This window comes from Mesoplodon mirus, assembly GCF_964341445.2.
Source record: "Mesoplodon mirus genome assembly, chromosome: 3".
Taxonomy (NCBI): Eukaryota; Metazoa; Chordata; class Mammalia; order Artiodactyla; family Ziphiidae; genus Mesoplodon; species Mesoplodon mirus.
The window spans coordinates 162436299-162463644 of record NC_138978.1 but is presented as its reverse complement, the minus strand read 5'-3'; the positions used below and the strand labels follow the sequence as shown (position 1 = coordinate 162463644).

General features: G+C 53.6%; 1 protein-coding gene and 1 pseudogene across 2 annotated transcripts in view; one reads left to right on the top strand and one right to left on the bottom strand.

Annotated features, from left to right (window-relative positions):
* Window positions 1–536: 536 nt before the first annotated feature.
* LOC309799308 (heterogeneous nuclear ribonucleoprotein A1-like) lies at window positions 537–3816 on the bottom strand (annotated as a pseudogene). The gene is made up of 3 exons: window positions 3771–3816; window positions 2481–2532; window positions 537–1462 (listed from the first exon to the last, which is right to left on the bottom strand). The product of its transcript is annotated as a heterogeneous nuclear ribonucleoprotein A1-like (transcript).
* A 510-nt stretch (window positions 3817–4326) lies between these two features.
* Window positions 4327–27346, top strand: part of QSOX1 (quiescin sulfhydryl oxidase 1) — a 41685-nt gene continuing 18665 nt past the window's right edge. The window contains 4 exon segments of the mRNA XM_082613242.1: window positions 4327–4673; window positions 14671–14771; window positions 24507–24552; window positions 25106–25208. Coding sequence (XP_082469368.1) covers window positions 4406–4673; window positions 14671–14771; window positions 24507–24552; window positions 25106–25208 — 518 coding nt within the window. The 5' untranslated portion in view covers window positions 4327–4405.

Genomic DNA, 27346 nt, shown 5'->3' with positions numbered 1-27346 from the left:
TGGCTGACTTACTTCACTCAGTATGACAATCTCTAGGTTCATCCATGTTGCTGCAAATGGCATTTTTTTGTTCTTTTTAATTGCTGAGTAATATTCCACTGTATATATGTACCACATCTTCTTTGTTTTTTTTTTTTTTGAAGACACATTTATTCAGCGTCATGATCAGACTATTACATTTAGCAATCAACAGCATGGGTGCAAAAAAAATCTATATTAAAACCCTTTGTTGGAATGCTTTACACTTTCCACAGAACAGAAACTAAAATAACCTGTTATACAATTAGTCACAAATACAGTCCTCGAGTTTTTTTGCCCATACACATGAGTATTGTCTAAAACATGTCTTCTTTGTAGCAGCTAGGCCCTGCCACCACTGTGCTTGGCCGAGTTCACAAATCTCTTGTAACCTGTAGCTTCCCTGTCACCTCTCTGGCTCTCCTCTCCTGCTAAGCTTCGTTTCCTGGCAGTAATCAAAACCTTCTGCCACTGCCATGGCTACTGCTGCTGCTGGAACCACCACAGCCACCTTGGTTTCAGGGTTTGGCAAAGTACTGGCCTCCAACACCATAGGGGCCAGAACTTCTACCTCCAAAGTCTCCTCCTTTCATGGGTCCAAAATTTGAAGATTGATTGTTGTAACTGCCAAAATCATTGTAGCTTCCACCACCTCCAAAATTGCTTGCATCATTACCAAATCCATTATAGCCGTCCCCACTGCCACCACAGCCACCACCACCGTGGATGCCACCAAAGCCAGCTCGACCACTGAAGTTTCCTCCACGACCAAAGCTGTCATTCCCACCAAAACCCCCTCCAAGACCACCATCAAAGTTTCCAGAACCACTTCAACCTCTTTGGCTGGATGAGGCACTAGCCATCTCTTGCCGAGACAGGGCTTTCCTTACTTCACAGTTGTGGCCATTCACAGTGTGGTATTTCTGAATGACAATCTTGTCTACAGAGTCATGGTCATCACAGGTTACGAAAGCAAAGCCTCTCTTTTTTGCCACTGCCTCGACCAGTCATGATTTCAATCACTTCAGTTTTCCCATACTGTTGGAAATAATCTCTTAGGTGATGTTCTTCAGTGTCTCCTTTAATGCCACCAACAAAAATCTTTTTCACAGTTAAATGGGCACCAGGTATTTGAGAATCTTCTCTTGAGACAGCCCTCTTCGGTTTCCCAACTCTTCCATCCACCTCGTGTGGCCTTGCCTTCATGGCCGCATCCACCTCCTCCACAGTGGCATACGTGACAACCCCGAAGCCTCTGGAGCACCTGGTGCTTGGATCCCTTGTTATCACACAGTCTGTGAGCGCTCCCCACTGCTCACAATGGCTCCTCAGACTGTCATCGGTTGTTTCAAAGCTCAAACCTCCGATGAAGAGCTTCCGCAGCTGTTCGGGCTCTTCGGGTGACTCCGACTTAGACACGACCGCAGTGGAGGCGGGGGAGATGCTTACTCAACGAAGTTTACTCGGCGGTGTCCACGGGCAGAAAGGAGTAATCTACCGAACGTATCTCTGTACAACATCTTCTTTATCCATCCCTCTGTTTATGGGCAGCTTGCTTTTATTGGAGACTCCTTTTAAGATTCTGTTTGAACAGACTTCCAAGACTTAAAGTTGAAAATCCCTGTATTGCTGTTCTGAGATATTGAAGCCCCAGATTTTACAACTCTCAATGCTAATTTCTTTGGCCCCATTGCCAAGAAACTTTATCTATTCCATTCAAATCATTTGTATTCTTTTCCATTTCTGATGTTCTGAAATAGACATGTGAACAAGCAAATCTTTGTGTACTTATGAGAGCTGTGCTTCCCAGGTGCTCTTCCTGTTTAGCCAAAACTGTCCCCTTAATTCCCAGGGAATTCCCTGGGGAAGATAGCTATAACATTTTTTAAGAATGGAGACATGTGAAGGCACTTGACTTTTCCTGGCCCCTGATTTAGCCACTGGAGTACGTCCACCCCTTGGAATCCAAGGTTGCTAGGGGACTATCTATGCAGTTCAAGACTCTGAACTTGAGAATATGTTCAAAGTCTATTCTCTGTTCAGGCACAGAGAATACGAATTCATGAAGAGAGCAAAAGCTCCAACCTCCAGATCTCTGCCTGGAATGCTCTTATCCCACATTGCCACAAGTTTCCCTCCCATTCTTCATTTGGGTCTTTGTCTCAAATGTTACCTTGTTAGAACTGCCTTAAGACTGGGGCAAGGGCTTCCCTGGTGGCGCAGTGGTTGAGAGTCCGCCTGCCAATGCAGGGAACACGGGTTCATGCCCCGGTCCGGGAGGATCCCACATGCCGCGGAGCGGCTGGGCCCGTGAGCCATGGCCGCTGGGCCTGCGTGTCCGGAGCCTGCGCGTCCGGAGCCTGTGCTCCGCAACGGGAGAGGCCACAACAGTGAGAGGCCCGCGTAACGCCAAAAAAAAAAAAAAAAAAAAAAAAAAAGACTGGGGCAAGAGGAGCCCCTACCTTGTCTTCTGAGCTCTCTGGCCCCCTTCCAGCCACGCCTCTTTCCACAGAGCTAGAAGACCATGGGCCAAGGGGATGAGTCCACCCAAAGTTCCTGTACCTCACCCCTTCTTAGATCATACTGCAAGTACATGAGACCCTAGAACTCCCCACCCCAGTAGCACCAGGCCAGCTTCTAGAGACTGCATCAGCCTTTTCTCAAGGTCTGTTCTCTTAAGGAACCAAGGAGCAGCTATTTGATAGAGGTATGGATGGAGCTCAGATGTGCAGACAGGGATGCTATCGGTGTGGGCACAAGTTCCCTTGAAGTATGGGATAGAGCTGGGGTGCAAAGAGTAGGAGGAAGGTTGAGGGCCAGGGCCAGGGCCAGTTACCACCTAAGCAGCCCCATTCCAGTGCACATCTTGGGGGAAGTCTGAGATTTCTAAACTTAAGTTTGGCCTTCCATATTATTATGAAGGTATACTTGTCAACATGAAAGGACAGGAATTTTACATAACAGTTTAAATTGGTTTATAATTTTAAATTATGTAGACATATGATATGTGTGCCTCCATTTGCACTATTTACCCTGGCCCTGCAAATATCAGGGATGGGCCCATCACTGACCTCCCTGTCTAAAATAAAATACCACTTCCTCTGTCACTTTATTCTTACCCTATTGTACATGTCTTCATAGCCATTGTCAACATAGGATCTACATTTACATCTCTCTATCATTATCCACACTAGAATGTAAGTTCCATGACGGTAGAGTCTTGGTTTTATTTACTGCCTCAGCCTTAGTACCTAGAGCAGTGCCTGGCACAAAGAAACCACTCAGTAAATGTTGAATGAATAACAAATCTAGTCTCAGATGGCTTACAGGTGAGGTGGCCTAACCCAGCAGACCCAAAGGGAAAAGATCACGTGACAACACTCTGAGGCACGCCTGCTCCTGTTAAGATAACTCAGTACTGGAGCTACAAAAGGTAGACCACAGAAAGTTAATCATCAACACTTTAGTACACATGAACACAAGATTAGTTATCAGGTTACTAGTGAGAGGGATATGTAAGTGAATATGGAGATCTGTGTGTAGGCTGGAGAGTTAGATGTGGGGTACCTGGGCTGCTGGGAGCCCCAGTTGGAGGAATCGTCCTAACAACCTTAGGTGGCCAGACCTGCGTGCTGAGGAAACTGATTCCACCCAATGGACCACGCCAATCCAGCCCAGCCTAAAATGGAAGGGGTCCTCTAATTCATAATTAGGAAGCCGTCAAATAATATTTTCCTTAGATGGTCACAGGCCTTGGGGAGTGTGGGGTGTGGGCACATCTGATCCTCGTGGCGTCATGGTGGTCACAGACTCAGAGACTGTCCTACCACCCGTCCTTCTCTCCCACGTGCTTCTAATTCACAACTTCTTATCGCTTGGTGGGATCCCCAGAACTTTCTGGGAACAGCATAAATCGGTCCAATCTATTCCAACGGACTCCTTTCCCGTTGGATACAGGGCCTGTGAGAAGCCAAATGACTTCCCGGAGTCCCCAAAAGCGACACGAACGCGGGCCCGGGACTCTGCCCCGCGGATGTCCCACACCTATCATTTGGCGGGGGGGGGCGGGGGGCTCCGGGGCCTGGGCTGCGCTCCCCGCCTCCTGGGGCCGAGGCGGGACCCCGACAAGCTCTGAGGCCTCGGCGGACTGCGAAGAGGGCGCTCGCAGCCGGGCCCGGACTCCAGCTCCCGGTTCCGGTTTTCGTCCCTCGTCGGCTTTCCTGTCCACTGACCGGCGGACGGGGCGGGGAAAGGGGCGGGACCAGGCCACGGTGGGCGGGGTCACGTGGCTCCTCCCCGCGACGGAGACAAGAGGTGAGGCGGAGGCGCCCAGCACCAAGTCGTCCGAAACTTGTGCGCAGTGGTGGACTCCGCGCAGCTGCAGAGGATGGAGTGCTGTGGACGCGGCTCCGGGCCGCAGCCGTCGCTGCTGCTGCTGTCGCTGTCGCTGCTGCTGGTGGTGCCCGGCGCTGGCGCAGCCCCGCGCTCGACGCTCTACTCGCCCTCCGACCCGCTGACGCTGCTGCAGGCTGGCACCCTGCGCAACTTCGTGCTGGGCTCCCACAGCGCCTGGGCGGTGGAGTTCTTCGCCTCCTGGTGCGGCCACTGCATCGCCTTCGCCCCGACGTGGAAGGCGCTGGCCAAAGACGTCAAAGGTGAGAAACTGGGTGCGGGGGGAGGCTCGCTCCCCTCGCCCCACCCGGGCGGATCCCCGCCGCCTGCCTCACGGAGGCCCTTCAACGCTGCCCCCTTCCTCCTGCCTGTCACCTCCGCTCACCTTCCTCTCTGCCCCTCCCAGTTCCCCCCAGTTTCTCAGCCCTCAGCTCCATCTTTAGCTCCCGCCCCTCCCTTTCTTTTTCCCCTGGGCCGGTGTCCCGAGTTTTCTCCCCCTCCCCGCGGTCTGGGTCCCCAGACCTGCTCTGCTTTCCTTGTCAGTCTTCTGCCGGCTTATGGCCCCCATACCTGCGACGCGGTCTCCTTTGTTCCTCCTCCCTGACACCTTAAGGCTTCCTGTAGTTCAGCCTTGTGGCAGACCCCTTCCTACCAAGTTCCCCAGCTGCGGTGGGATCCGTGTTGGGGAGAAAAGAACTGATATTCATTCTGCCGCCACCCCTATTCCCACTACCTCCTTCCTTTCCCCGCCCCTTGGCTAGTAGACCCTGCTGGTACGTAGACTTCCTTTCTCAGCTGTATCTTTGAGGCAGAGTTTCCCTGTTACCTGTCTCCCGGCCGCTCCTGACCTGCTGCCTCCAGCTCCTTAGCTTCTGGGCCACATCCTTCTCTCTTCCCCTCCTTCTGCACCTTCTCCTTCTGCTTCAACCTGTGAGCCCGGAGACCCGACTGAGGGCAGCCTCTTGGTGTGGGTTTGGCCCTTGCTCCATTTTCCCCTTCATTGGCCTGACCACTAATACCATATTTCCTTCATTCTAAGAGACTGTCAATTGTGAGACCCACCATTCATTTACTAACAGCCTGAGGGGTAGAGGGATAAGACGACAGCTAATAGATGTATAGAGATTTAAAGGTGTACTCCATTACAGAAAGGTTAATGTTTTTAAAAACTTAAGATTGGAGCTGAGTAAATATGGCAACAATAGCAATGAATATTTATTGAGTGCTTATTGTATTGTATGTCAGACACCTTCCTGAGTGAGTACTTGATGTGTATTATCTCAGAGTTTCCTGTGCACAGGTAAAGATCCCTGTGGTGTCATCCATCTGCCTAGACCAGGTAGTGGGTATTTGGGGGTCTGGCGTGGCATGATGGTAGTGGTTTGCTTCTGATTTGCTGCCTCTGAATGGAGTTATTTCCTGATAACTAGGTGGTGCTAGGGTCCTAGCAGGGCTGCTGACCTTCAGTGGTCACTGAATGACGACTATGGGCGTCTTAGGGCGTAGGCGTCTTCCTGGAGAGGGAAGAACTGGAACTGTTCTTCACCTGCTGTGCCGTTTTCTTGATAAACTCAACTCTTTGTGGTAGAGTAGTGCATTTGTAGATAGATGTTGGTTTTCAAACTCAGGCCACCTCTTCCCTTGAGCAGCTTGCACGGTGGTTCCTGAAGTGGTTAGTTGGAAAGATGTATCATCTGTTAGCCATATGGTCTTGGAAAGTTGTTTTTTTTTTTTCTTTCTGTGGTACGCGGACCTCTCACTGTTGTGGCCTCTCCCGTTGCGGAGCACAGGCTCCGGATGCGCAGGCTCAGCGGCCATGGCTCATGGGCCCAGCCGCTCCGCGGCATGTGGGATCTTCCTGGACCGGGGCACGAACCCGTGTCGCCTGCATCGGCAGGCAGACTCTCAACCACTGCGCCACCAGGGAAGCCCGGAAAGTTATTTTTAAACAAAACCGATAAACCGTTTTCCCTCCAATTTACACGCAGACACTTGTCTGCATGCCTCTCTGGTCCCATCACTTGAATGTGCCATTTCTCAGCAGCTCTTCACACTGCATCATTTCAGTGATGTCAGCACATCTGGCCAGGGCAGGAGGCAGGAAGAGTGTTGAACATGGAGCTGGAACACCTGAGGGGCACTAGGTGTTCCGGGGACACTGTGGGCCTGAACATCATAAAAATTCCTACATCAGTTTACACTTTGAGGCCATAAAAGTTCCTTAATGGCCACAGGTAGACTCAATCTAGAAGATTCTTACATCTTGAGAGTGCTGGACAGAAAGATTAGCTTCCAGCTGACTCATGGGTTTGGCCTCTGGCAACCCAGAGTTTTCCAATGAATTGCACATCCAGATACTGACCCAGCCTGCTCCTGGATGAGGGTTGCCACTTCCCAAAGGGGTCTTCTTCCCAGTGCATGGAGTGAGAGTTTCCCTAAAAAAAGCAAATCAAAACTTAACCTCAGGAAGGAAAATGGTGTCTGTAGAGATGAACCACAGTCCATGGGAGATGGGAGATTCAGGTGAGAACTGGAAGTCTCCCATGAACCATGGAGGTGTCAGCCCCCTAAGCAAGATCATGTCGGGGGGAGCGCTGGCCGAACCTGGTGTTGGCCTGCAATGATAAAGAATGCTTCCACTCCAATCCAAGGAGGTGTTTCCTGGTGAGGCCCTTTAACATCTCTGTATTCTGAGGTTCCTTGAGAAAGTTTGGTTGTGGGCCGGCAGAGGGTTGCTCCCGCACCACCCTGGGCCCATGGGCCTGTGGCCCCTGCCCTCTGCCACTGGTATGAATGCCTTGGGTAGGAGCAGTGAGACTGTGGAAGGTCATGAGGGGAGAGAAGAATTTTGCAACCCTGCCCACCTGGCCTCAGGCATTTAATCTGACTGGCCAGGGCTCATTTCTTCAGTAAATTGTAGGCTAGGTTCTCTGGGGCAGTTGTTACCCCGGGGCAGACCAGTTGTTTCTAAGGATCTGGCTCTCTGGGGCAATTGTTACCCCGGGGCAGACCACTTGTTTCTAAGCATCTGGCTCTCTGGGGCAGTTGTTACCCCGGGGCAGACCACTTGTTTCTAAGCATCTGGCTCTCTGGGGCAGTTGTTACCCCGGGGCAGACCACTTGTTTCTAAGCATCTGGCTCACCCCTTTCTATTCCAGAGCAGCTCTTACTGCCTCACCATGTGTTTGGGAAATTGATTGTGTTCCTTTTAGACCTTCAGTCCTCATCACTGGCTAATCAATCAGCAAATACTTGTTGAGTGACCTCTGTGTGCAAAGCACTGTTTACATTGCTATTGGGTAAATCACACAGCAGGGAAATTGGCACCAGTAAGAAGCTGTATTTGAAAAAGGTCGAAAGAGCGTTACTCAGCCATTTCTTGTTTTGGGAATTCAGGGAAGGGGAAAGTCACAGAGGCCTGGTCACCAAAGTCCTTTATCTAAGCAGTTATTTATTATACACTTGCCTTATGCCCAGGCACTGTGCTAAGGGCCTTTATAGGCCACTGTTGTATATAATCTTTATGAGAAAATATCTGAGCAACAGATAGCCTTTTTTTTTTTTTTTTTTTAACTGATAAGTAACTTGCCCAAGATTACACAGATGCTGGAGGGGGTTCTTTTTTTATTTTTATTTTATTTTTTTCTACTTTTGGCCCTGCCATGCAGCATGTGGGATCTCAGTTCCCAGACCAGGGATCAAACCCACACCCCCTGCAGTGGAAGCACAGTGTCTTAACCACTGGACCACCAGGGAAGTCCCTGAAGGAGGTTCTTTTTTGTTTTTAATAAATTTATTTATTTATCTATTTATTTATTTTTGGCTGCGTTGGGTCTTTGTTGCTGTGTGCAAGCTTTCTCTTGTTGCGGCGAGTGGGGGCTACTCTTGGTTGTGGTGTGCAGGCTTCTCTTTGCAGTGGCTTCTCTTGTTGCAGAGCATGGGCTCTAGGCACGCGGGCTTCAGTAGTTGTGGCGCACTGGCTCAGTAGCTGTGGCTCGTGGGCTCAGTGGTTGTGGCTCACGGGCTCAGTTGCTCCGCGGCATGTGGGACCTTCCCGGACCAAGGCTTGAACCTGTATCCCCTGCATTGGCAGGTGGATTCTTAACCACTGCGCCACCAGGGAAGTCCCTGGAGGAGGTTCTTGAACCCAGCTCTTCCTGACTCTCCAGAGCCTGGGCAGGTGGAGAGGGGGGAGAAGGAGGAAGTGTACTCCAGGTGGGAACGCGACCTGCGCAGAGTGTGGAGATGAGATTCGTAAGGCGTGGGTGTTGAGTGCCAGCAAGCAGTGCTGGTTTCCTCCCTTTCCCCCCCAGGGCTTGGCCGTCCTCTCCTGCTTGTACCTCTGTGCTACTAGCGCAGAGCCTGGCGCAGGGTAACAGCTCCCTGAACACTCATGCACACCGATGGCACAAGCCTCACGGGATTCCAGATGAGGCTGTGAGTGACCAGGCCTTCTGGGGCTGCCGTGGCTCCTCTTGGCTCAGACCTGGGGTATCATCCAGGTGTGAGGGGCGTGGAAGGCATTTTGTCCATATCATGACCTCACTGCCCAGAAGCCGGCAACAAGGAGGAAGGGATGTCGTGGTGATGGCATAGGCCTGGCCAACTCCCTGTGTCAGGAGGACGCCCAGAGACTCAGGCGGGGGTCTCGTTCTGACCTCTTGACCTGACTGGCTCTTGTTGTTCGGGTGGGTCTGGCCCCTGCCTTAATAGAGACCCAGACCGCTTAGCACTCAGAGGCCTCACGGCCATGCTTCTTGGCGAGAGTGTTTTACCATCCAGCACCCACGTGGTTGTCAGAGCTGGAAAGGACTTGAGACACCTTCATCTTGGCCCTCGTGTGACCAGTGAGGAAACAGAGACCCAGAGAGGAGATGTGTGGAGCTCATGGTGCTTCGACCAGTTGCAGCTGTCTGCAAGCCCTGTGACTCTGAGTCCACTGCCCCTTCCTGGCCTTGTGAGTGGGGTGGGTATGCCGCCTGTGACTCCAGAAGGAGCCCATCCCCCTCACCAGAAACCATCCACTCTCCCGCCACCCAGGGTCCACAGCTGTGCTGCCTACACTTACCTCCCCTCCCGTCCGCTCCATTTGCTCATTTACTCTGTCAGTGGGGAGATTACTTTGCCAAGGCAGTAATTGCACCAGGAAAGTTTTTTTTTCTCCCTAAGAGTAGGGCTGGACTGAGACTGCTAATCCTTTTGGTGTTAGGCCTGCAGGTTGTGGTATTAAGTCACCTGACACTTTAAAAAGCCTCTCTCACCCAGCTCTGTACCTCTTTGACAGCAGTGCACTTCCTGTAAATGCAGCTTTGCTTTACCAGGGGAGCACCCAGATAAGGGTCCTCTCTATTCCTGGTACTGTTACTAGAATGACGAATAGTCAGGCCCGCAGTGATTAGGGCCAAAACAGAGCTTTATAGGTCATTATGGCTCATTAAGGTATTGACGTTGATATTCCTGGGAAACATTTCTCAGGCCGGACTCTGCCAGCACCTGACTGGCCCCAGGCTCCCCCTCCTCCTCCCCCTCGGGCTGGGGCTGGTAAGAAGAGGCACCGGTTCCATTTCGTGGAGGTACAGGGAATCAAGGCGTAAAGAGAAGGAGTCACAGACCTTCCAGGAGCTGGGAGCTGAGAACTCTCAGGCATCACCTCCCGCCTCCACCCCCATTACTAACACCCACCCCACCCTGTCCCCTCTGAGTTTCCTGGCTGGGAACAGAGAAGCTCTCTGTTGTGTCCTGGGCCCTCCTGAGACCACCGGGGAGGCTCAGATCCTGGGTTCAGATCCCACATTGACCACCGATTAGTTGTGTGCCGCGGGCACAGTTATCCGATCTCTATTTTACAGTCTAGGAAAGCAGGTCTAGAGATGAATAAATACCTTCTTACTTTCTTCATAGCGTAGCTGCGCACATTAAACTACATACATTGGGCACATGATAAACTCTCTATAAGCCTGATACCTCTATCCTCTAAGTAAAGGCTGAGTCTATGATATTGACCAACTCTTGGGCGTTACAGAGAATGGTATGTAGCTAGAAGACGAAACTGTTTTAACCATTTTCTCTCTCATGGGGAAGGTTGTGACTGGAGCAGCCAGCAGAAGTATAAAGGTAGCCTCCTGACCCTGGTGAGGCAGAGGGACAAAAGTGGGGTTTGGGGTCTGGTAGCCCTTGGACCACTTGGAGGTCTCTTGGTCTCTGTCCTCGTTTGTAAAGCAGGTAAAATGGTGCCCGCCTCCAGGGGCGGTGGTGCGGTGGGAAGATCTGGAGCGTGCTGTGGACGCTCGCTGAACACTAGCCTTCTGTCCTGTCCTCTCCCTGTGCCTGCAGAGCCTCATGCCCCTGCGGGCAACAAGCAACAACTCTGGCCCGAGGGATGGCGGCCTGCACTCTTGGAGAGGAGAGGAGTGGAGCGGTTGAGGCCTGCTGTCCTTGGTCCCTGCCAAGTGGCCTTGTGAGACCCCCTGCCAGGGGCCCTCACTGGTGGAAGGACACAAAAGTGCCACTCTTCCGCCCTTAGGTCTCATTGACTTGCTGATTCTTTTTGAGAACAGCCGGGCCTCTCCTGGGGGTCTCCCTGAAAAAAGCCCTAGCTGCAGAGCCGGAGCCAAGCCTGAAATGTGCCAGATGACCCTACAGGGTGACCTGTGCTTCCCACCCTCTGCTGGGCCTCCCTTGGGCAGGAGAGGAGCCATAGAAAGGAGGCCTGGGGTGCTCTGCCTGTGATCCAGGGTAGAACCCCATCCCTGGGCAGCTCGCTTCTCTTGCATTCACAGGTGATGGGCGTTCACCTCACCCCCTGCCTGGACCTGAGGATAGAGTAAGGCTGAGAGAAGATGTTCCAGCCCTGTAGCGGCCCCCGGGACTGGGTCAGCTGTGTAATTCAGTCGATAGTCACTGAGCACCTATTGTGTACAGGATAATGGGGAAGCTAGGCAAGGAGGATGCAAGGATGAAGAGACATTTAGGGATGGACAGGCTTGTAACTGCGTGCTGGAAACGAGAACAGGGTCCCGGGCCTTGGGCTTGGAAGGCAGCTCTTCCTGGGGGGAAACGTCCCGTTCAAACTGAGTTGTACCTGACAACTGGGAGTTGGTTGGGAGGGTAGAGGTGGCTGTGGGAATAGCCTAGATGAGCATTGTGCTTTCAAGGAAGGAGAAAACCTTCAGCATTCCTGGAGCATAATTTGGGGAAATGGTAAGAGGAAGCTGGGTGGGGAGGGACCAGATTAAGAATGGCCTGATGCCTGTTGAGTTTTCTACTAGAGGCAGTGGGAGCCACCAAAGAATATTGAGTAGAGAGTGACATAGATCTGCAGATAGAAAAGAACACTGGTGGCTGGGTAGGCTGGTGATGGAGCATACTAGAACCTTGGCCAGGAGGGAAATGAGACATTTCATCTGGACAAGAAACCCTGCACTAGCTCACTAGGAGGGTGGGTTAGAGGTGACGTGAGAGGTAAAGAACCCGGGGGTGGGGAGAGGAGACACGGGGGAGGGCAGGAAGAGACTCGGGAGGGAGGGTGGACAGGACAGGAAGCTGGTTGGGATTATTGGTTCCGCGTGGCTGGACTGCCTGACTCTGTCCCTCCTACGTGGTGCCGACAGTGGGGGGGGGGTCAGGGGAGAGCAGAGTGTCAGGGAGGGTGGGAGGGATGCTGTGCCAAGCCCAGCGTGGAGCAGACCCCGGTCCCTGACCACAGCAGGCTGCCCTTCCAGCTAGATGTAAAGCTGAAGGATGCAGGCCATTCGGGTTGGCGTGTATTTGTAGCTCAAACTGTTGCCCTCCTGTGCTAGGGGAGCCGAGAGCTCCCCAGAAGGGGTCTGGTGAGATGGGGTAACGGGGGATGTTGGGGAAATGGCATCTTACGGTGTGGCTCACCTGTCTCTGCTGAACACTTAAATGCACACCCCACTCCCCCATCCCCACTCCCTCCCTCCCGCCAGGATTCAGTGCCAAGAGTAGATTGCCAGCAAGAAAGGAGAAGGGGGAGGGGGGCAGGGGAGGGAGCGGGTGTTGCCTCTGGCCTGCCTCACAGTGCCAGACCCCCTGCCTCGTGTCACCCCAAGAAGGACCAGCTTAGTTGCTCTGAACCTTCGGAGCCTTTCCTTTGAGGGATGGATCAGGGGTGTCTGGGAGGCATCCTGGCTCTTCCATACATCTGTCGTGGAAGTGAGGGTGACACTCCTCCCCTGGGCATAAAAGGTTCTGGGAGCTCTGATGCCTTTGGAAATAGTGGTTTTTCAGATGTTGTAAGGGACAGGTTCTGGGGCGAGGTAAGAGGTCCCGGCAAAGCCACAGGTCTCAGGGATGTTATTTGGATATTAGTCTTCTGTCATTAGCGAGTTCTGCGTGGGCTGCCTGTGTGAGTCCCCCCACCCCATCCTGTGCTCCAGGTGGGAGGGGTAGGGCCCTGTGGGGAGGATGTGTGCCCTCCCCCACTCCTCAGGCAGGCTCGCTCCTTCCTTCATCGGCCTGGAGATGCCCGCGTTGGGGAGGGTGCTGGGGAGCCAACCCTGAGCCCCAGGCCGGCGCGCCCACGCTGGCCCCTGCCTGCCTTCCCGCGGCATCGCCTCTGCAGCCCGCACAGCCTGCCCTGTCCACTCTCCCCTCCTCGTCTGCTCACCCCGTGCCCCGGTTGCCTGTCACCTGGTCTGATGGTCAAGGCTCCACTCGGTTCTCGCCTTTCCTGCCAGGCCCCTGCTTGGTGCCCAGGGCTGGTCTCCCCTGCGGCCACGTTCCTTCAGAGCCCCGTGCCACACGGCGTGGCACCAGTGCATCACCAGCTCACTGTCTGTGCAGCTTCACGTGCACATCCTCCATCCCGGCGGGAGCAGCCTCACTGTAGTGTGGCACTTTGGTAGGTGCTCCCGGGGCACCTGACCCTGCTCCCAGGGCACCTGACTGATCGATGTGGTGATGTCGCGCTCTCCTGGGCCGGGCCTAAGTCGCGCCAGACGAGGGACGGACGTTCTTGGCGAACGGGACCGCTCTTCTCGTTCTGTCCGCGTGCCCCTCGCCTCTCTTGTCACGGCCTCCCGACCTGTCGAGGGGTGTGTGGAAGGCGGGGGTGGTGGTCTCCGGCCCTGACCCTCGGTCTCCCGCCCCCTGCCTCACGGCGTGGGCGGGGCCGTGGTCCTCGGACGCAGCAGACACTCTTGCTTCGCCTCCTTGGCGTGTGCCTCGCGAGCGGTCCTCCCCGTGTTGGTGGGGGGCCGTCCCGCCGCTGCGCTGCGCGCCCCTGCCGGCGCGTGAGCGTGCCTTGCTTGGTCCTCTGTGGTGCCCCTGGAGCGCTCCGGGTCGTCCCTCAGGTGCCCGAGGCCGAGCGGTGGTGTCGTTCCCTTTTCCCAGCGTGATCCTCGGGTCGCCGCAGCGGTGGTGTGTCCCGTGAGTGGCTCTCCTGGGGGGGTCGAGACGGTCAAGGGAGGCGTGCCTGTTTCTCCTGGGAGCAGGCTCAGGAGGCCCGCCTGGTAGATGAGTTTGTTTTCCGGTTCCCGGATCTGGGGCCGTGGCCCAGAACGGAGCCATTGTTCTCTCTGCCCGTAAGTTCCAGCGGAGGGAGGCCTTGTGGCCTGGGGCCTGATGAAGGAGCAGGGTGCCCAGGCAGCCGGCCTGGGGAGCTGTTATCTTCCAGAGTCTGGCCGCAGGGCTTCTTTCCCTGTGGCTTCTAGATCCCAGGTGTCTTCGCCTTCCTCCCCTGGACTTCTGCCTCCACCTCTGGCCGGGGGGCTGGTCCCTACCACCCTGTGTCCCACCCACCCAAGCTGGGCTGATGGCCACTACCTCTGGCCTCAGAGGCCTTCACCGCGGGTCCACGGGAGAACTCAGCACTCCTGAGGCATGCTTTTCACCCTTCTGGAACTGATCCTCTCTAGAGGGCAGCAGAGACAGCGGCAGTATCCCAGGGGCTTTTCCCCAAGAGGGCCAGGCTCATCTCATACCTCTCTTCAGCTCCTCCAGCCCCCGTGCCCCTCCCTCACTGCAGAACAACGGGGGACACAGCTTGCTGTTCCGAGTGGGTTACCGGTGCTATTTAACTGTGTCCTAAGCACAGGCTAAATGCAGAATAACCCAACTATCTCAGAGGCCGTGTTTTGAGGAAGGAGTGACCTTTCTCCTAAGAGCTTCGGAGGCAGGTGCCGTGGGCACTGGTGGGGGTGGGGTGTTGCGTGGGCGAGGTCAGCAGGCAGAGGTGCCAGCCCCTCTTACTTACCTCAGGTTTTCTTTGTTTCTTTTCTTTTTTTTTTGTCCTTTCAGCTTGGAGGCCGGCCCTGAATCTCGCCGCCCTGGACTGTGCTCAGGAGACCAACACCGCAGTGTGCAGAGACTTCAACATCTCTGGCTTCCCGACTGTGAGGGTGTGTGACCAGGAGGGGTGAGCGGGCTCGGGGGCAGGGCTGTCGGAGCACGTTGCCAGCTGCTCCATGCTTCCCTGGTGTCTGCCTGACTGCTGGGCTCTGTGGTGTCCTCCCAGGCTTCTGGGCTTGACCTGCTTAAATCACAGCCCCTGGAGCATGTGCCTATTTTAGAGGCAGAAAGGGATGTGAACTGGGAGGCAGAAAAGAAAGAGGCTCACTTCGTCTGGCACATTCTCCCCTTTATAAGGAAAAGGGGCTGTGTGTGGTGGTGTTGGGATGGGCAGATTGTAGCTGTGAGAAGTGAGCATCACCTGAGCTGGTGAGAGCTCCCAGCTCCCAGGGGCCTCTTTCCAATCAATTCCTCTCCCGCCTGACCTCCCAGCCTTAGAGGGCTGATCTAAACCCTGTAAAACCAGGGTTTAGACTCTGACCCACCTGTAGGCAGGATCAGACTTAGGGGGTCTCATAGTCCCCCAGAAAAGGTCCCCTGAGACAGCTGGCCAACCTCATCCTCATCAGGCAAGTGCCTTGAACCCAAGAGGCTCAGAAGTGACCTGGCAGGAGAGCCTTAGCCCAATGCCTCAGGCAGCAGGGATCTCCATCACGGGAGACATCATACCAAACACACGAGGGCCCTGTCACCCCGGCTGTGGCTGCAAGTAGCACGAGCTCTCTGATGAGGCTTTGCCTGCCAGCCTGCCCACCGCGGGGCATCAACCACTTAATTAACACCTGGACAACTTCCAAGGCTCTCACATCAGAGGCCCTGGTAAGCCCAGAGCAGCAAGGCTGTGCCATTATACTTAGCACCCTCCCCAGAGCTCAGGCCCGGCTGTAATCCAGTTAGTTCTCTTCCAAATTAAAGAATCCAAATCAAAATCTCTCTCTCCACCTATAAATAATTAGCCTGCTCCCACCAGTATGGCATCTAGAAAAGCAATTTCCTCTGTGGCCACTAAGAATAATCAGGAGATACGTTCGGTAGATTACTCCTTTCTGCCCGTGGACACTGCCGAGTAAACATCGTTGAGTAAGCATCTCCCCCGCCTCCACTGCGGTCGTGTCTAAGTCAGAGTCACCCAAAGAGCCCGAACAGCTGCAGAAGCTCTTCATCGGAGGTTTGAGCTTTGAAACAACCGATGACAGTCTGAGGAGCCATTGTGAGCAGTGGGGAGCGCTCACAGACTGTGTGGTAACGAGGGATCCAAGCACCAGGCGCTCCAGAGGCTTCGGGGTTGTCACGTATGCCACTGTGGAGGAGGTGGATGCGGCCATGAAGGCAAGGCCACACGAGGTGGATGGAAGAGTTGGGGAACCAAAGAGGGCTGTCTCAAGGGAAGATTCTCAAAGACCTGGCACCCACTTAACCAGGTGAAAAAGATTTTTGTTGGTGGCATTAAAGGAGACACTGAAGAACATCACCTAAGAGATTATTTCCAACAGTATGGGAAAACTGAAGTGATTGAAATCATGACTGGTCGAGGCAGTGGCAAAAAAGAGAGGCTTTGCTTTCGTAACCTGTGATGACCATGACTCTGTAGACAAGATTGTCATTCAGAAATACCACACTGTGAATGGCCACAACTGTGAAGTAAGGAAAGCCCTGTCTCGGCAAGAGATGGCTAGTGCCTCATCCAGCCAAAGAGGTTGAAGTGGTTCTGGAAACTTTGGTGATGGTCTTGGAGGTGGGTTTTGGTGGGAATGACAGCTTTGGTCGTGGAGGAAACTTCAGTGGTCGAGCTGGCTTTGGTGGCATCCACGGTGGTGGTGGCTATCGTGGCAGTGGGGATGACTATAACGGATTTGGTAATGATGGAAGCAATTCTGGAGGTGGTCGAAGCTACAGTGATTTTGGCAGTTACAACAATCAATCTTCAAATTTTGGATCCATGAAAGGAGGAAACTTTGGAGGCAGAAGTTCTGGCCCCTATGGTGTTGGAGGCCAGTACTTTGCCAAACCACGAAACCAAGGTGGCTATGGCGGTTCCAGCAGCAGCAGTAGCCATGGCAGTGGCAGAAGGTTTTGATGACTGCCAGGAAACGAAGCTTAGCAGGAGAGGAGAGCCAGAGAGGTGACAGGGAAGCTACAGGTTACAAGAGATTTGTGAACTCGGCCAAGCACAGTGGTGGCAGGGCCTAGCTGCTACAAAGAAGACATGTTTTAGACAATACTCATGTGTATGGGCAAAAAAACTCGAGGACTGTATTTGTGACTAATTGTATAACAGGTTATTTTAGTTTCTGTTCTGTGGAAAGTGTAAAGCATTCCAACAAAGGGTTTTAATATAGATTTTTTTTTGCACCCATGCTGTTGATTGCTAAATGTAATAGTCTGATCATCACGCTGAATAAATGTGTCTTTTTTTTAAAAAAAAAAAAAGAAGAAGAATCAGGAAATGCCTTTGAAGACTGAAAAGCCAAGCATTGTCCCTGAAACAAGATATCTCTGAGTTCAGGGACTTCAGTTGCCAGGCAGAACCATGAACCATATCTGAGACTGATGACGCCAGGAGAATTCATCTGGAGAGCAAGGCCCCAGGCTCCTCCAGCAACGTCCAGTTCTAACTCCCTGTGACCTTTCTGTTCTCACGGCCAGTGAAATCCTGCTGGGTTCAGGGTTTCCACAGCCCCGGAGAGCTCCCTCCCATGCTCCTGTTACCACTTAGGGTCAGGGCCCAAGCCCCCATTCAGCTGGCCTGGGGACGTGTCCTGAGCCAACAGCTACTGCCGTATCATTTAGAGGTGGCAGCGGAGCCATTGTTTGTCAACTGTCTCTTTTAAGTAAAAGGCTTCCATGACAGGGCCATTGTCCTATCCTTGGCCCCAAGATGTGTCACTTAAAATATTTAAAATTACTCTCCAAGGGGAGGACGGAGCCTTCTGTTCCTTCTGCTGAGGCAGGGCGAGCAGCCCCGCGTGGGAAGCTGGGGGAGGATCAGTGTGGCAGCAGGAGTCCCTGCACAGGGGAAGGGCGTTGGCATTGGTCCCGTGGCCAGGTCGGGACATCCTGTGGGGGTTCGGTGGGGGCTGGTGCCTGGGGCATTCTGTTTCTGTCTGGAAGAGGCTGGGGCTCGGGGGATTGGAAGGAGATGGCCCAGGTATGTCGGGAGATCCAGAAGCTTCTCAGCACCTGTCTGAGTCATGCAGCACACACAGCCTGAGTGCCCCAAGTGACTAATCATCTCCTCAACCACCTATCCTGCTGTGGGAGGGGTGCTGGCAGGACCCTGAGCTGGGCTCCTTGACTGCCTTCACACTGGCGGCATCTGGCTGGGCTGGGCTGAGCTGGGCTAGTAGTGACCTGTGCATTTCTTACGAGCTCCAGAGACCAGTGTTGTGACCTCCCTCGGCCAAGCCCTCCCAGCCTCTCCTGAGGAGCCTGCAGTTCAGTTTGAGCAGGGAGAGGGGCTCGGTGCCCAGTCCTTAGGGCTCTGGTCCAGGGTGCAAGTGGTTCTAGCTTCTGATCGGTCTCTGTTCTAAGGCCCTAAGCAGTGGCTTTCAAACATTGTTACTGTGACCTACAACATTTACAGTGAGATCCAGAAGTTGGTTTGTATCTGTTATCCCTAAAACAATTGTTTCATAAAACACTATTCTTCGTAAGTGCAGTAGATGCTATTTTCTGTTCTATGTATTTTTTTTAAAGTACTGGCTGTGATTCACTAACTTGATTTTACAACTTACCACTAGATTATTTCTAGTGTTTGGAAAACACGACTCAGATTCCAGATCTCCAGAGATTCTGGCCCATTGAGAGCCCGGTGTGCGTGTGGGCTGCGTGGCTGGACTCCCTGGGAAGCAGTACACCGTAGAGGTGGGGCCGGCTGCCAGCAGGCCAGAGAGATGGCCCTGTACCTCTGTCTGCCATCCCCTGGGGACTGGAGCCGGTCCTCGCTCCCACCCATCAAGGCTGAGAGCTCTAAGATGAGGACATGTGTTGAACAGGGGGAGAGAGTGTCGCTGGTATGACAGGGACAGGCCCGTACAAGAGTATGGCCACTCCCAGTAACATGTGTCATTGTCCCTTTTCTCTGCCTCCTGCGCCTTGTCACCGTGAGCAAACAGTGAGCTTCTGCCAGCCCAGCCTGTTTAGCAAACAACCGGCCCTGCAAGGCAAGCCAGCTGTGTCAGGGCCCTATCAAACTGGAGCCGGTGCCCATCTGGAAGAGAACAGAGGGGAGGGAGGGAAAGGTGGCTTAAAGCTGGTTTTGGCTGGAGCTTGGGGACCTAGAGGCTGGAACTTCAGGTGTAGAGGCTTTGCCAGTGGGCTGCAGGAGTGCCCCTCAGTGGGTAATGGAGTAGGACCCTTTGTAGCCAAAGGCCTGGCTGGGATCAAGATTACAGGAGGCAGCAACATTGGGTGGGAGAGGACAGAAGTCTTCCCTCTGCAAGATTCTGAGGAGATAATTGACACGAGTTCAAATCCTGGCTCCCCTGCTTACTGTGACTCGGGGAGTCACTTAATGCCCTAGCCGCTGGCCTCAGTTTCTTTGTCTGAAAAATGGGATGATAATATCTACCTAATAGGATTGTTGCCAACTATGAAATGAGGTCTTACGTGTGAGAGTGCCAAGACACTGTGGTATTAGCCAACGTTCCATAAATGTTAGTTGTCTTCCTTCCTGTTGCCCTATGGTCTCGTGGTAGCCCCTCTGTGATACCCCATTTGAGGCAGTCCATCCATCAACAGCTGTTGAGTGAATGTTTGCTCGGGGCACAGCACTGTGCTCATCATGATGGAGAAGCCAGACCTGTAGGCCATGGCCAGAAACATAAGCGAGGCCGGCCAGACAGGAAGGCGCTGCGCACAAGGGCACTCAGTGCTCCCAGCTAGTTGACAGGCCGGGAGTGAGGTGTACATGGTGAACGCTGGGGGAGTTTGCCTGGGGTCACTGAGTTCTTTCCTTCCCACATCAGAGAGGACTTCCTGGGGGAGGAGGAGGGGGACATCCGAGTGGGTGGAGTTTGGCTGGGAGAGAGGAGGAATGGCGGGCAGGATGTGAGAGCAGAGGATGTGGGTGGAACCGTGTGGGGAGTTGAGAAGGCTGGTCTGGCTGGAGCTGAGGCTCTTGTGCGGGGCTGAGGCAGGACCCCGGAAGGAGGGAGCCCAGGGATGGCAAGTCCTTGAATTCAAGGCTGGGAGTGGGCAGTACCGTCTGGGCTGTTAGTTTTTGTGGCTCTTGTGAGAGGTCAGGGAGGGGCGACAGGACTCAGAAAGACTCTGGAAAAAGGAGATAGGCCCCCCTCTCAGCAGTCACCTGCCCTCTGCCAGGTCTCTCCTCCACTGACGGTCCACAGGGTAGGAACGGTTAAGCTTGTGCATCCTCGCAGGCTCACTGTAAGGTATTTGGAGGTCACCTTCCTTAAAACTTGTTTAGAAAGCTTGGATTCAGTGCCATTGATGGTTGCCACTGCAAAGCATGCTTTTTGTTTAGCCTTATTTGGCCCCCAGGAAGGCAGTTGCTCCTGGATAGGTTGGTAAAGACCTGCCCAATGCCATCTGGTCACCTGCCTTTGGGGAGACAGGGAGGATTCCAGGGGCTCCACGGTTGGGGAGGGCAGAAGCTCCTGTGTCAAGTGTTGAGAGGAAAGGGACTGGGTGCTGACCGCTTCTGGAGGAAAGGAAACTCCCTGCTGGAGTCTTAATTGCCTGTTTCCAGGGAGTGGTGGCCCTTTCCCTTGGGTAGGGCACACGCCTCCAACAGCTGACTTAATAAGGATGCAGATTAATAAGAGGGCAAAAGCGTGCCCTGACTCGATTTTAATGTGATTTTTGCATGAGCTTCCAAGCTGATCAAAGGGTAGAGATTCTCTGTTCAACTGAACAGGTGTCCTTTGAGTGTTTCCATGTCCTAGACACTGTGCCAGGCACTGTGGGGCTTGCAGAGGTGAATAAGCTATAGTCCTGCCCTCCCAGGTGGGAGGTGGATGGATGGGTGGGAAGTTCGGGTTCAAGTCCATCGTAGCTGAAATGTAGGGAATGGGGGCGGGGCAGTGGGAGATAAGTGTGGGTGGAGGCAGATCCTGGAAGGCCTCAAACGCTCTGAGTTTGGACATTATTCCTTGGCAGTAGGGAGTCATGGAAGGGCTTTGAGGAGGAGGGACATGATCAGACCAGAATTGTCCCTTAGAAACCCAAACAAAGTGACAGTGAGGGTGGTGGCTCCATCATTTGAAAAGATGGAGCACGTGACCATTTCTGAGGGTGTGAGGCGGGGACAGGTAGAGACAGTTGTAGTGGGCCAGGAAGTAGGTGGTAGGCCCTGGTCTAGAAAAGGCAACTGGTCTCAAGGACTGTAGAATAGATATCACAAAGGTCAAGTTCACAGACCACAGGCGTTGTGGGAGAGGGAGATGCTGGTCTGGGTGATGGGGAGGAGGACAATCACTGGGTGAGAGAAGGAACATGGGTGGAGAAACAGGTTGTGGGAGGGGTGACTCAGTCTTGGACAGTGTGTGTGTATTGGGGGAGGGCTACCCTGACACCTGGAAGAAACAAGTTAAGACAGGTGAGGACCTGAGACAGGGTTCAGGTCACAAACCTTTTGGCCAAGGTAGATGACATCAGCAAGGGAGACAAACAACGGGTTGGTTTGTCCATTCACCTGTTTATTCACTCATTCATTCAAAAGCATAGCTTGAGCCCCTCGTTTGTGACAGTGCCTCCCAGGGCTTTTTAAACAGAAGAGTGCCGTGATCCGACGCGTGGCTGGAGGAGAAACTGGGGGCAGGAGATGGCACAGGAGAGGAGTCCAGAGCAAGGCTGGGACAAGGGCGAGGGGAAGGCTGTGAAGGTGGCCATGAAGGCCTGGGCAGTGTCAGGAAAACCAAGGGAGGGTGGTGACATGAAGGCAAAGAAGGAGAGTGGCGGGAAGATGTGGCACAAAAAACAACCCTGGCCGAGGGGGGAGAAACGGGCAGTGATAGCAACAGATACTGCAGAGAGAGCAGGAAGGGCTGGAAGGTCATTGGACCAGCCAAAGAGAAGGTCAGCCGAGCTTTCCTGGAGTGGTCCCAGCTGAGTGGTGGGGGCATGAGCCGCAGCCAGCTTCGCGGAAAGGAAGAGGACTGAGGGCAGACACTGTTTTGAGAAATTTGGTGGCACCGGGAAATGGGACGTGCAGCAACTGGAGAAGCCTCTGTTCCCATCCTCCATCCCTTCGTGTCCTTTTTTTTTTTTAAACTTTAGGAGGATCTGAACCTGTTTGCAGGCATAGGGAAGGAGCTGGTAGACAAGGGGAAAGATGAAGGAGAGATTAATTCATAGGAAAAAGTTCCTCTAGAGTGTGAGGTATGGGAACTAGCCCTCACGTGGTGACATTGTTCTGGAAGGTGGCTGGGAAGCTTCTGGGGACAGAAGGGAAGGCTGCGTGACTGAAGTAACTGGAGAGAGGAGGGGGCCTTCCCTGTAGCCCTGCACCTCATGGAGAAGGGGAGCTCTTGGAATTCCTGCACTCCCCTATTGCAGGCTCCTGTCTGACTCCCCACTGCCCATGGCTGGGGCCTTCAGAAGGCTCAGCTGGGGTCTGGGGAGGCCGCCCTCTGATGGAAGTAATGTCAGCCCCTTTTCATAAGGCACCTGCTCAGATCTTGGAGACCTGATGGTTGAAGAAGAGTCAACCACACTACTTTACAGTAGCTGACAGTAACAACTGTAGCCATGAAGAGCCACATGGCTTAAGGCGTCAAGATGTTAGTCATGTTTTTATGCCTATGGAAGCAAGTTGAAGTCTATTCTGTCTGTACAAAGGCACCGTCACTGTGCATAACTGCAGCTGTAAAGGTCATCCTCTGGGTTATTATCTGTGAGCAAACCAAACCCCAAATAGGTGTGTCTTTTATTTTGTTCCTGAGAAACAGTGTCAGCCCATAAATGCCTTAACATGCTTTATCTACTTGATTTCATGACACAGCCCTAGAAAACTGTGCTCGTTTTTACAAGCGTAAGGATAGCATATACTTTTATTAATTCAAAATGTATTCAATGACTGCAAAGAACACTATTATGAATATATGTGGCATGTGTCAGTGGCTGGTTTTCACCCAGAATAAAAGTTTATATTAATGCTCTAAGTAGGAGAGAATAAAACAGGGTCCAGGTGAGGTCAGCAGTAGCAGGAGAAGGTTGCAGGTGGGGAGAGATGGGCGGCTTCTCTGCATCTTTGTTGTTCATGTGGGAGAGGGGGGCAGGTGGCCTCCAGATTTCAGTTTTCTGCCTACAAATGGCTAGAACCGACAGATCTAGCTGATCAGTGTTTCCTGGTGTTTCAACGGAACAAGGGAAGGGGCTGATGATGATATAATAGTGATAATGTTAACATTTGTTGATTTCTTACTGTGTGCACCAGGTACAGTGCTAAGCACTTTGGATGTATTGTCATTGAATCCTCACAGCAGTTCTCCAAGGTAGATGGTGTCGTCCTCATCTTAAAGATGAGAAGGTTCAGAGAGGTTAATAGAGTGCCCAAGGTCACACAGCAAGAGCATAGCAGAGCCAGGCCTTGAACCCAGGTCTGGTAGACCTGAGGGCCTGCATTCAGCCACCAGCTTGGGATAAGGCCGAGCAGCCGTGCTACTCGGCAGAGGCCCAAGGTGGCTACAAGTAGCCTCAAGGTTAGGGACCTCAAGAGGAGGCCTCTTCCCAGACTGCAGGCTCTTCCCCAGGCAGTTAAGTGGCCATCTGTCAGGACAACTGAACTCCGTTACCTCCTGATCCCAGGAGAGCACAAGCCGGAGTTCTGGCAGCTCTCCCACCGCTTAAGACAGGAGCTCATTCTAAGGAGTTGCCCTCTGTTCTCTCTGTCCTCTCTCCCAAGGAGGCAACAGACTGGGCCTGGGTGTCATGTACATGGGGAGAGAGTTAAACTGGCCCGTCTGTAATAAGGCTTGTTTCTTCAGGGGCTCAAGCCCACCCCTCAGTAGAACCAAACTGGACACCCCTCCCTTCTGGAGTGTCTGCTGAGCCAGGCTGGGAGTCCTCGGTGGAGCCAGGCTGGGAGTCCTCCGTGGCCAGAGACATGAGCCTCGCTGCCCCTTTTCCAAGATAAGGAACCAGGACAGATCGCCTCAGAGAGCAGCTAACATTGTCCAGGGTGTGCGTGGGGGGTATGAAGTGACTTCACTTTATGTTATCGGATGGGTCTGCATCACTTATTTATAGAGCAACTATTTTCTAGTCCCTACGTGCCGGGTCACGGCGTTTCGTAGAAACAGACACCCCTCAGCCAAGTGTCCGAGCCGCAGCTTCCCGGGGTGCTCCAGAGCTGTGAGGGTGGGGATCAGGTGCAGGACACCAGGGAGAGGAACCAGGGTCCCGCTCCACGAGCAGAGACCTCTTGCTCTCATTTTACAGATGAAGAAACTGAGGCTCACAAAAGTTAAGTCATTTCCCCGAAGTCACCCCGTTTAGTAAGCAGCTGGGTCTCAAACACAGACCCAGGGCTTCCCTGGTGGTGCAGTGGTTGAGAGTCCACCTGCCGTTGCAGGGGACGCGGGTTCGTGCCCCGGTCCGGGAAGATCCCACATGCCGCGGAGCGGCTGGGCCCGTGAGCCATGGCCGCTGAGCCTGCGCGTCCGGAGCCTGTGCTCCGCAATGGGAGAGGCCACAACAGTGAGAGGCCCCCGTACTGCAAAAAAAAACAAAAAAAAAAACCCCAAAAACAAAAACACAGACCCAACTGGCGTGGGTGTTGTGCTCTTAGCTCCACTGACTCTTTTCTGTGTGTTTGCTTCCAGTTCTTTAAGGCCTCTTCCGAGACCGGCTCAGGAGATACACTGTCAGGTGGGTGTCCCAGCTCGCGGGGTCTCATTGGCGCCGTCAGCATCTTTCTCCCCCTCTTTCACCTGGGCTTCTACTGGGATGAAGAGAGCCCAGCAAGGTCTGCAGGGTGAGGAGGTCCCCAGTGAAAGCCGAATTTGTTTTCCTGGAAATGTCATTCCCAGCCAGCCTGGAAGATGCCTTTGGGAAAACAAGGCTGAAGAAGCCCTTCCATTTGGGCCCATCTGGGAAGTGGGGAGGGTCACATGTTCCCAGAATAGCCCTTCGTGTCAAAGTGGGGTTGACATCCAGAGGGGCAGCCAGATAGCGTGGGGAGGGCCCTCAGGGCCCAGGTGTGAGGGACTCTGTCCTGCCCTGGGGGATGGGTCCCCCTGCCATGCTTAGGACCACAGGGGTGGGATGCCCCCCGTCCCTCGTACAGAGGAGGACTGAGATATGCTCTGTTTTGCTCAGCTCATGCCCTGGGCCCCTTGCTTCCATGAGGCAGGCTGACAAGGGCACTGGGATTCATTCTCCTCTCTTCACGCCCCTTGCCTATGTCCATCTTCATTTACAGTGGCTGGTGCTGACGTGAAGATGCTGCGGGAGAGTCTCATTGACGCCCTGGAGTCCCATAGTGACACGTGGCCCTCCGCCTGTCCCCCACTGAAGCCTGCCAGGTATTTGGGGCTGGGGCAGGCCCATGGCAGTGTGGCAGGATGGCGGGCCTGGCAGTGAGAGGACCGTGCGGGCAGCAGGGCCGGGGACCGGGCTGGTTCTTCCTGTTGCCTGAGCGGTGGACCCTCCAGGGGACCGGAGCCCAGAGCTGCCTGGAGAAGCTGGTGGAGGGCTTCCCATTGCTGGAGGTCCTACCCTAGGAGCCCTGACTTCCTGGGGCTGACGGGGATGCAAGGGCCCATCCCACCGGCGGGAAGGAAAAGACGGGCGGGGTTCTCCGGGTAATACCTGCTGCTGCTTCTCAGAACCTGGAATATCGGAGGGATGCAGCTGGATTTCACATGATCTAACCCAGGGAGGGTCCCTGAGAGGGTGGGCGTGGGGAAGAAAAAGGGAGACCAGATGCCGTTTAGAGGAAAGGGGATGGGGGACTGAGAAGCACAAAGCCCTGTAAAATGAAGGCGCTCCCTTCCTGAGCCGTAGCTGTGACCGGGGGATGGGGAGGTGACTCTGCTCCCTGGGCTGCAGAGTGTCAGGTGGCTGGTGTCCTATATCTACCTGCCAGGCAGCCTTCCAGGATCGCCTCTATTCTAGGAAATCAGCATAATGAGGTGCACGGTGTCTCACTCTGACTCTCCCACAGAGGGAGACAGGTAGATGGAAAACACGAGGTCCTGCCCTTCTGGACGAGAACTCCGGATAGGAGAAATCCCACCTTACGGGGCCAAGAAGGAGCAAATCCAAGTACCAGCTGGGGCTGCTAGAGGGAGCCCAGCCACAGAACACAGTGAAGGTTCCGGATGCTGAGAAAGCCTCAGGAGGCAAACACTGGGGCTTCAGCGCCCACCCTAAGTCTGCTGGTGTCTGGAAAGCTGAGGCCCTGCTGAGGGACTGTGTTTCCAAGTGTCAACTGGTGTTGAATCCAACTCACAATGATTCTTTTATCATCTTTCCCAATTCTCCATCCTCCCAGAGGGCCTCATGGAGCCCCTGGACTGAGTATATGGTCTTGGTTTGGGGTTCCACAGCCAGACCCCCTCTCTCCAGGAAACACCTCGCTCCTTCTTCCATTTCTCAATGATCGTGTCTCTGCCTCTCTCTCTTTCTTACACCCACCCTCCCTCATGGTGCCTTTTCAGCCCAGAAGATCTCAAAAGCAACCAGCCAGGTAAACCTGCCAGCCTCTCTCAAAGTGATCCTTCTAGAGAGCTTTAGGGAGGAGGCGGGGACCTGTGGTGGAAGGTGGGCTGCCTCGTCCAGAAGTGTGAGTGGGAATGGACGGGATGGGGGCGAGTTACATGGTCAGCCGCCTGTGGGCTCTTCTGCCAGCCTTGGGGAGGTCTGGGAAAGTTGCCTGAGAGGCCACCTGCTACCACCCCAGGGGCTGTCAGTGACCATCCACCCACTGGGGTACACTCTGGCCCCTACCTCTCTGGCATGGCGTTTGTACTGTTGCTGGGCTGGGCTCCACTGGCCCCATGTTGCATCTTCTGTTTGGAGGTAACCACTGCCACATCATTGGATCCGGAGGAGGGAAATAGGTCATCAGGTTGGGGACAAAAGTAGACGCTGTTGTCTCCTGTTACATGTTTGATGATGTTCTGCTTTTAATTGAAATAAGGGAACAAATCATTTTTGTATCATGCAATTGTTTTCTATTGAAACTCTGCGTTTTTAAAACAGCTTGTATCTTAATTCTTTGATTTGGGGGGAATAATAAGATTTGCCTTCTTATTAATTTCCACCTTCATCCTGGGGCCCTAGTTTCCTCATCTTAAAATAAGGAGGTTAAAATCTTCAAATAAGATTAGACAGTTTCTGAGATCTCCTGTACCCAGGACTTTCTGATTCTTTAGTTTCTTTTGTATGCCTGCTCCAGGAGGGGAAAAAGCACGTCTCCCAGTTGGTAGTGGCTTAGCACAGATCAAGGCTTGTGTCTGATGGGTAGTAAACACCAGCTTCTTAGGGGACCAATAAAAACTGCCCTCTAAGCCTGGGCCTTACCCAGAGCATAGAAACACCTGGTCTCAAAGCGTGCCTCCCCCGGTCTCCTCCTCAGACTGCCCGTACGCACTCCTGACTCTGAAAAAACAACCCAAATAGGTGGGTGAAGTGAAGAACCAGGTTTCGGTAATAGGCA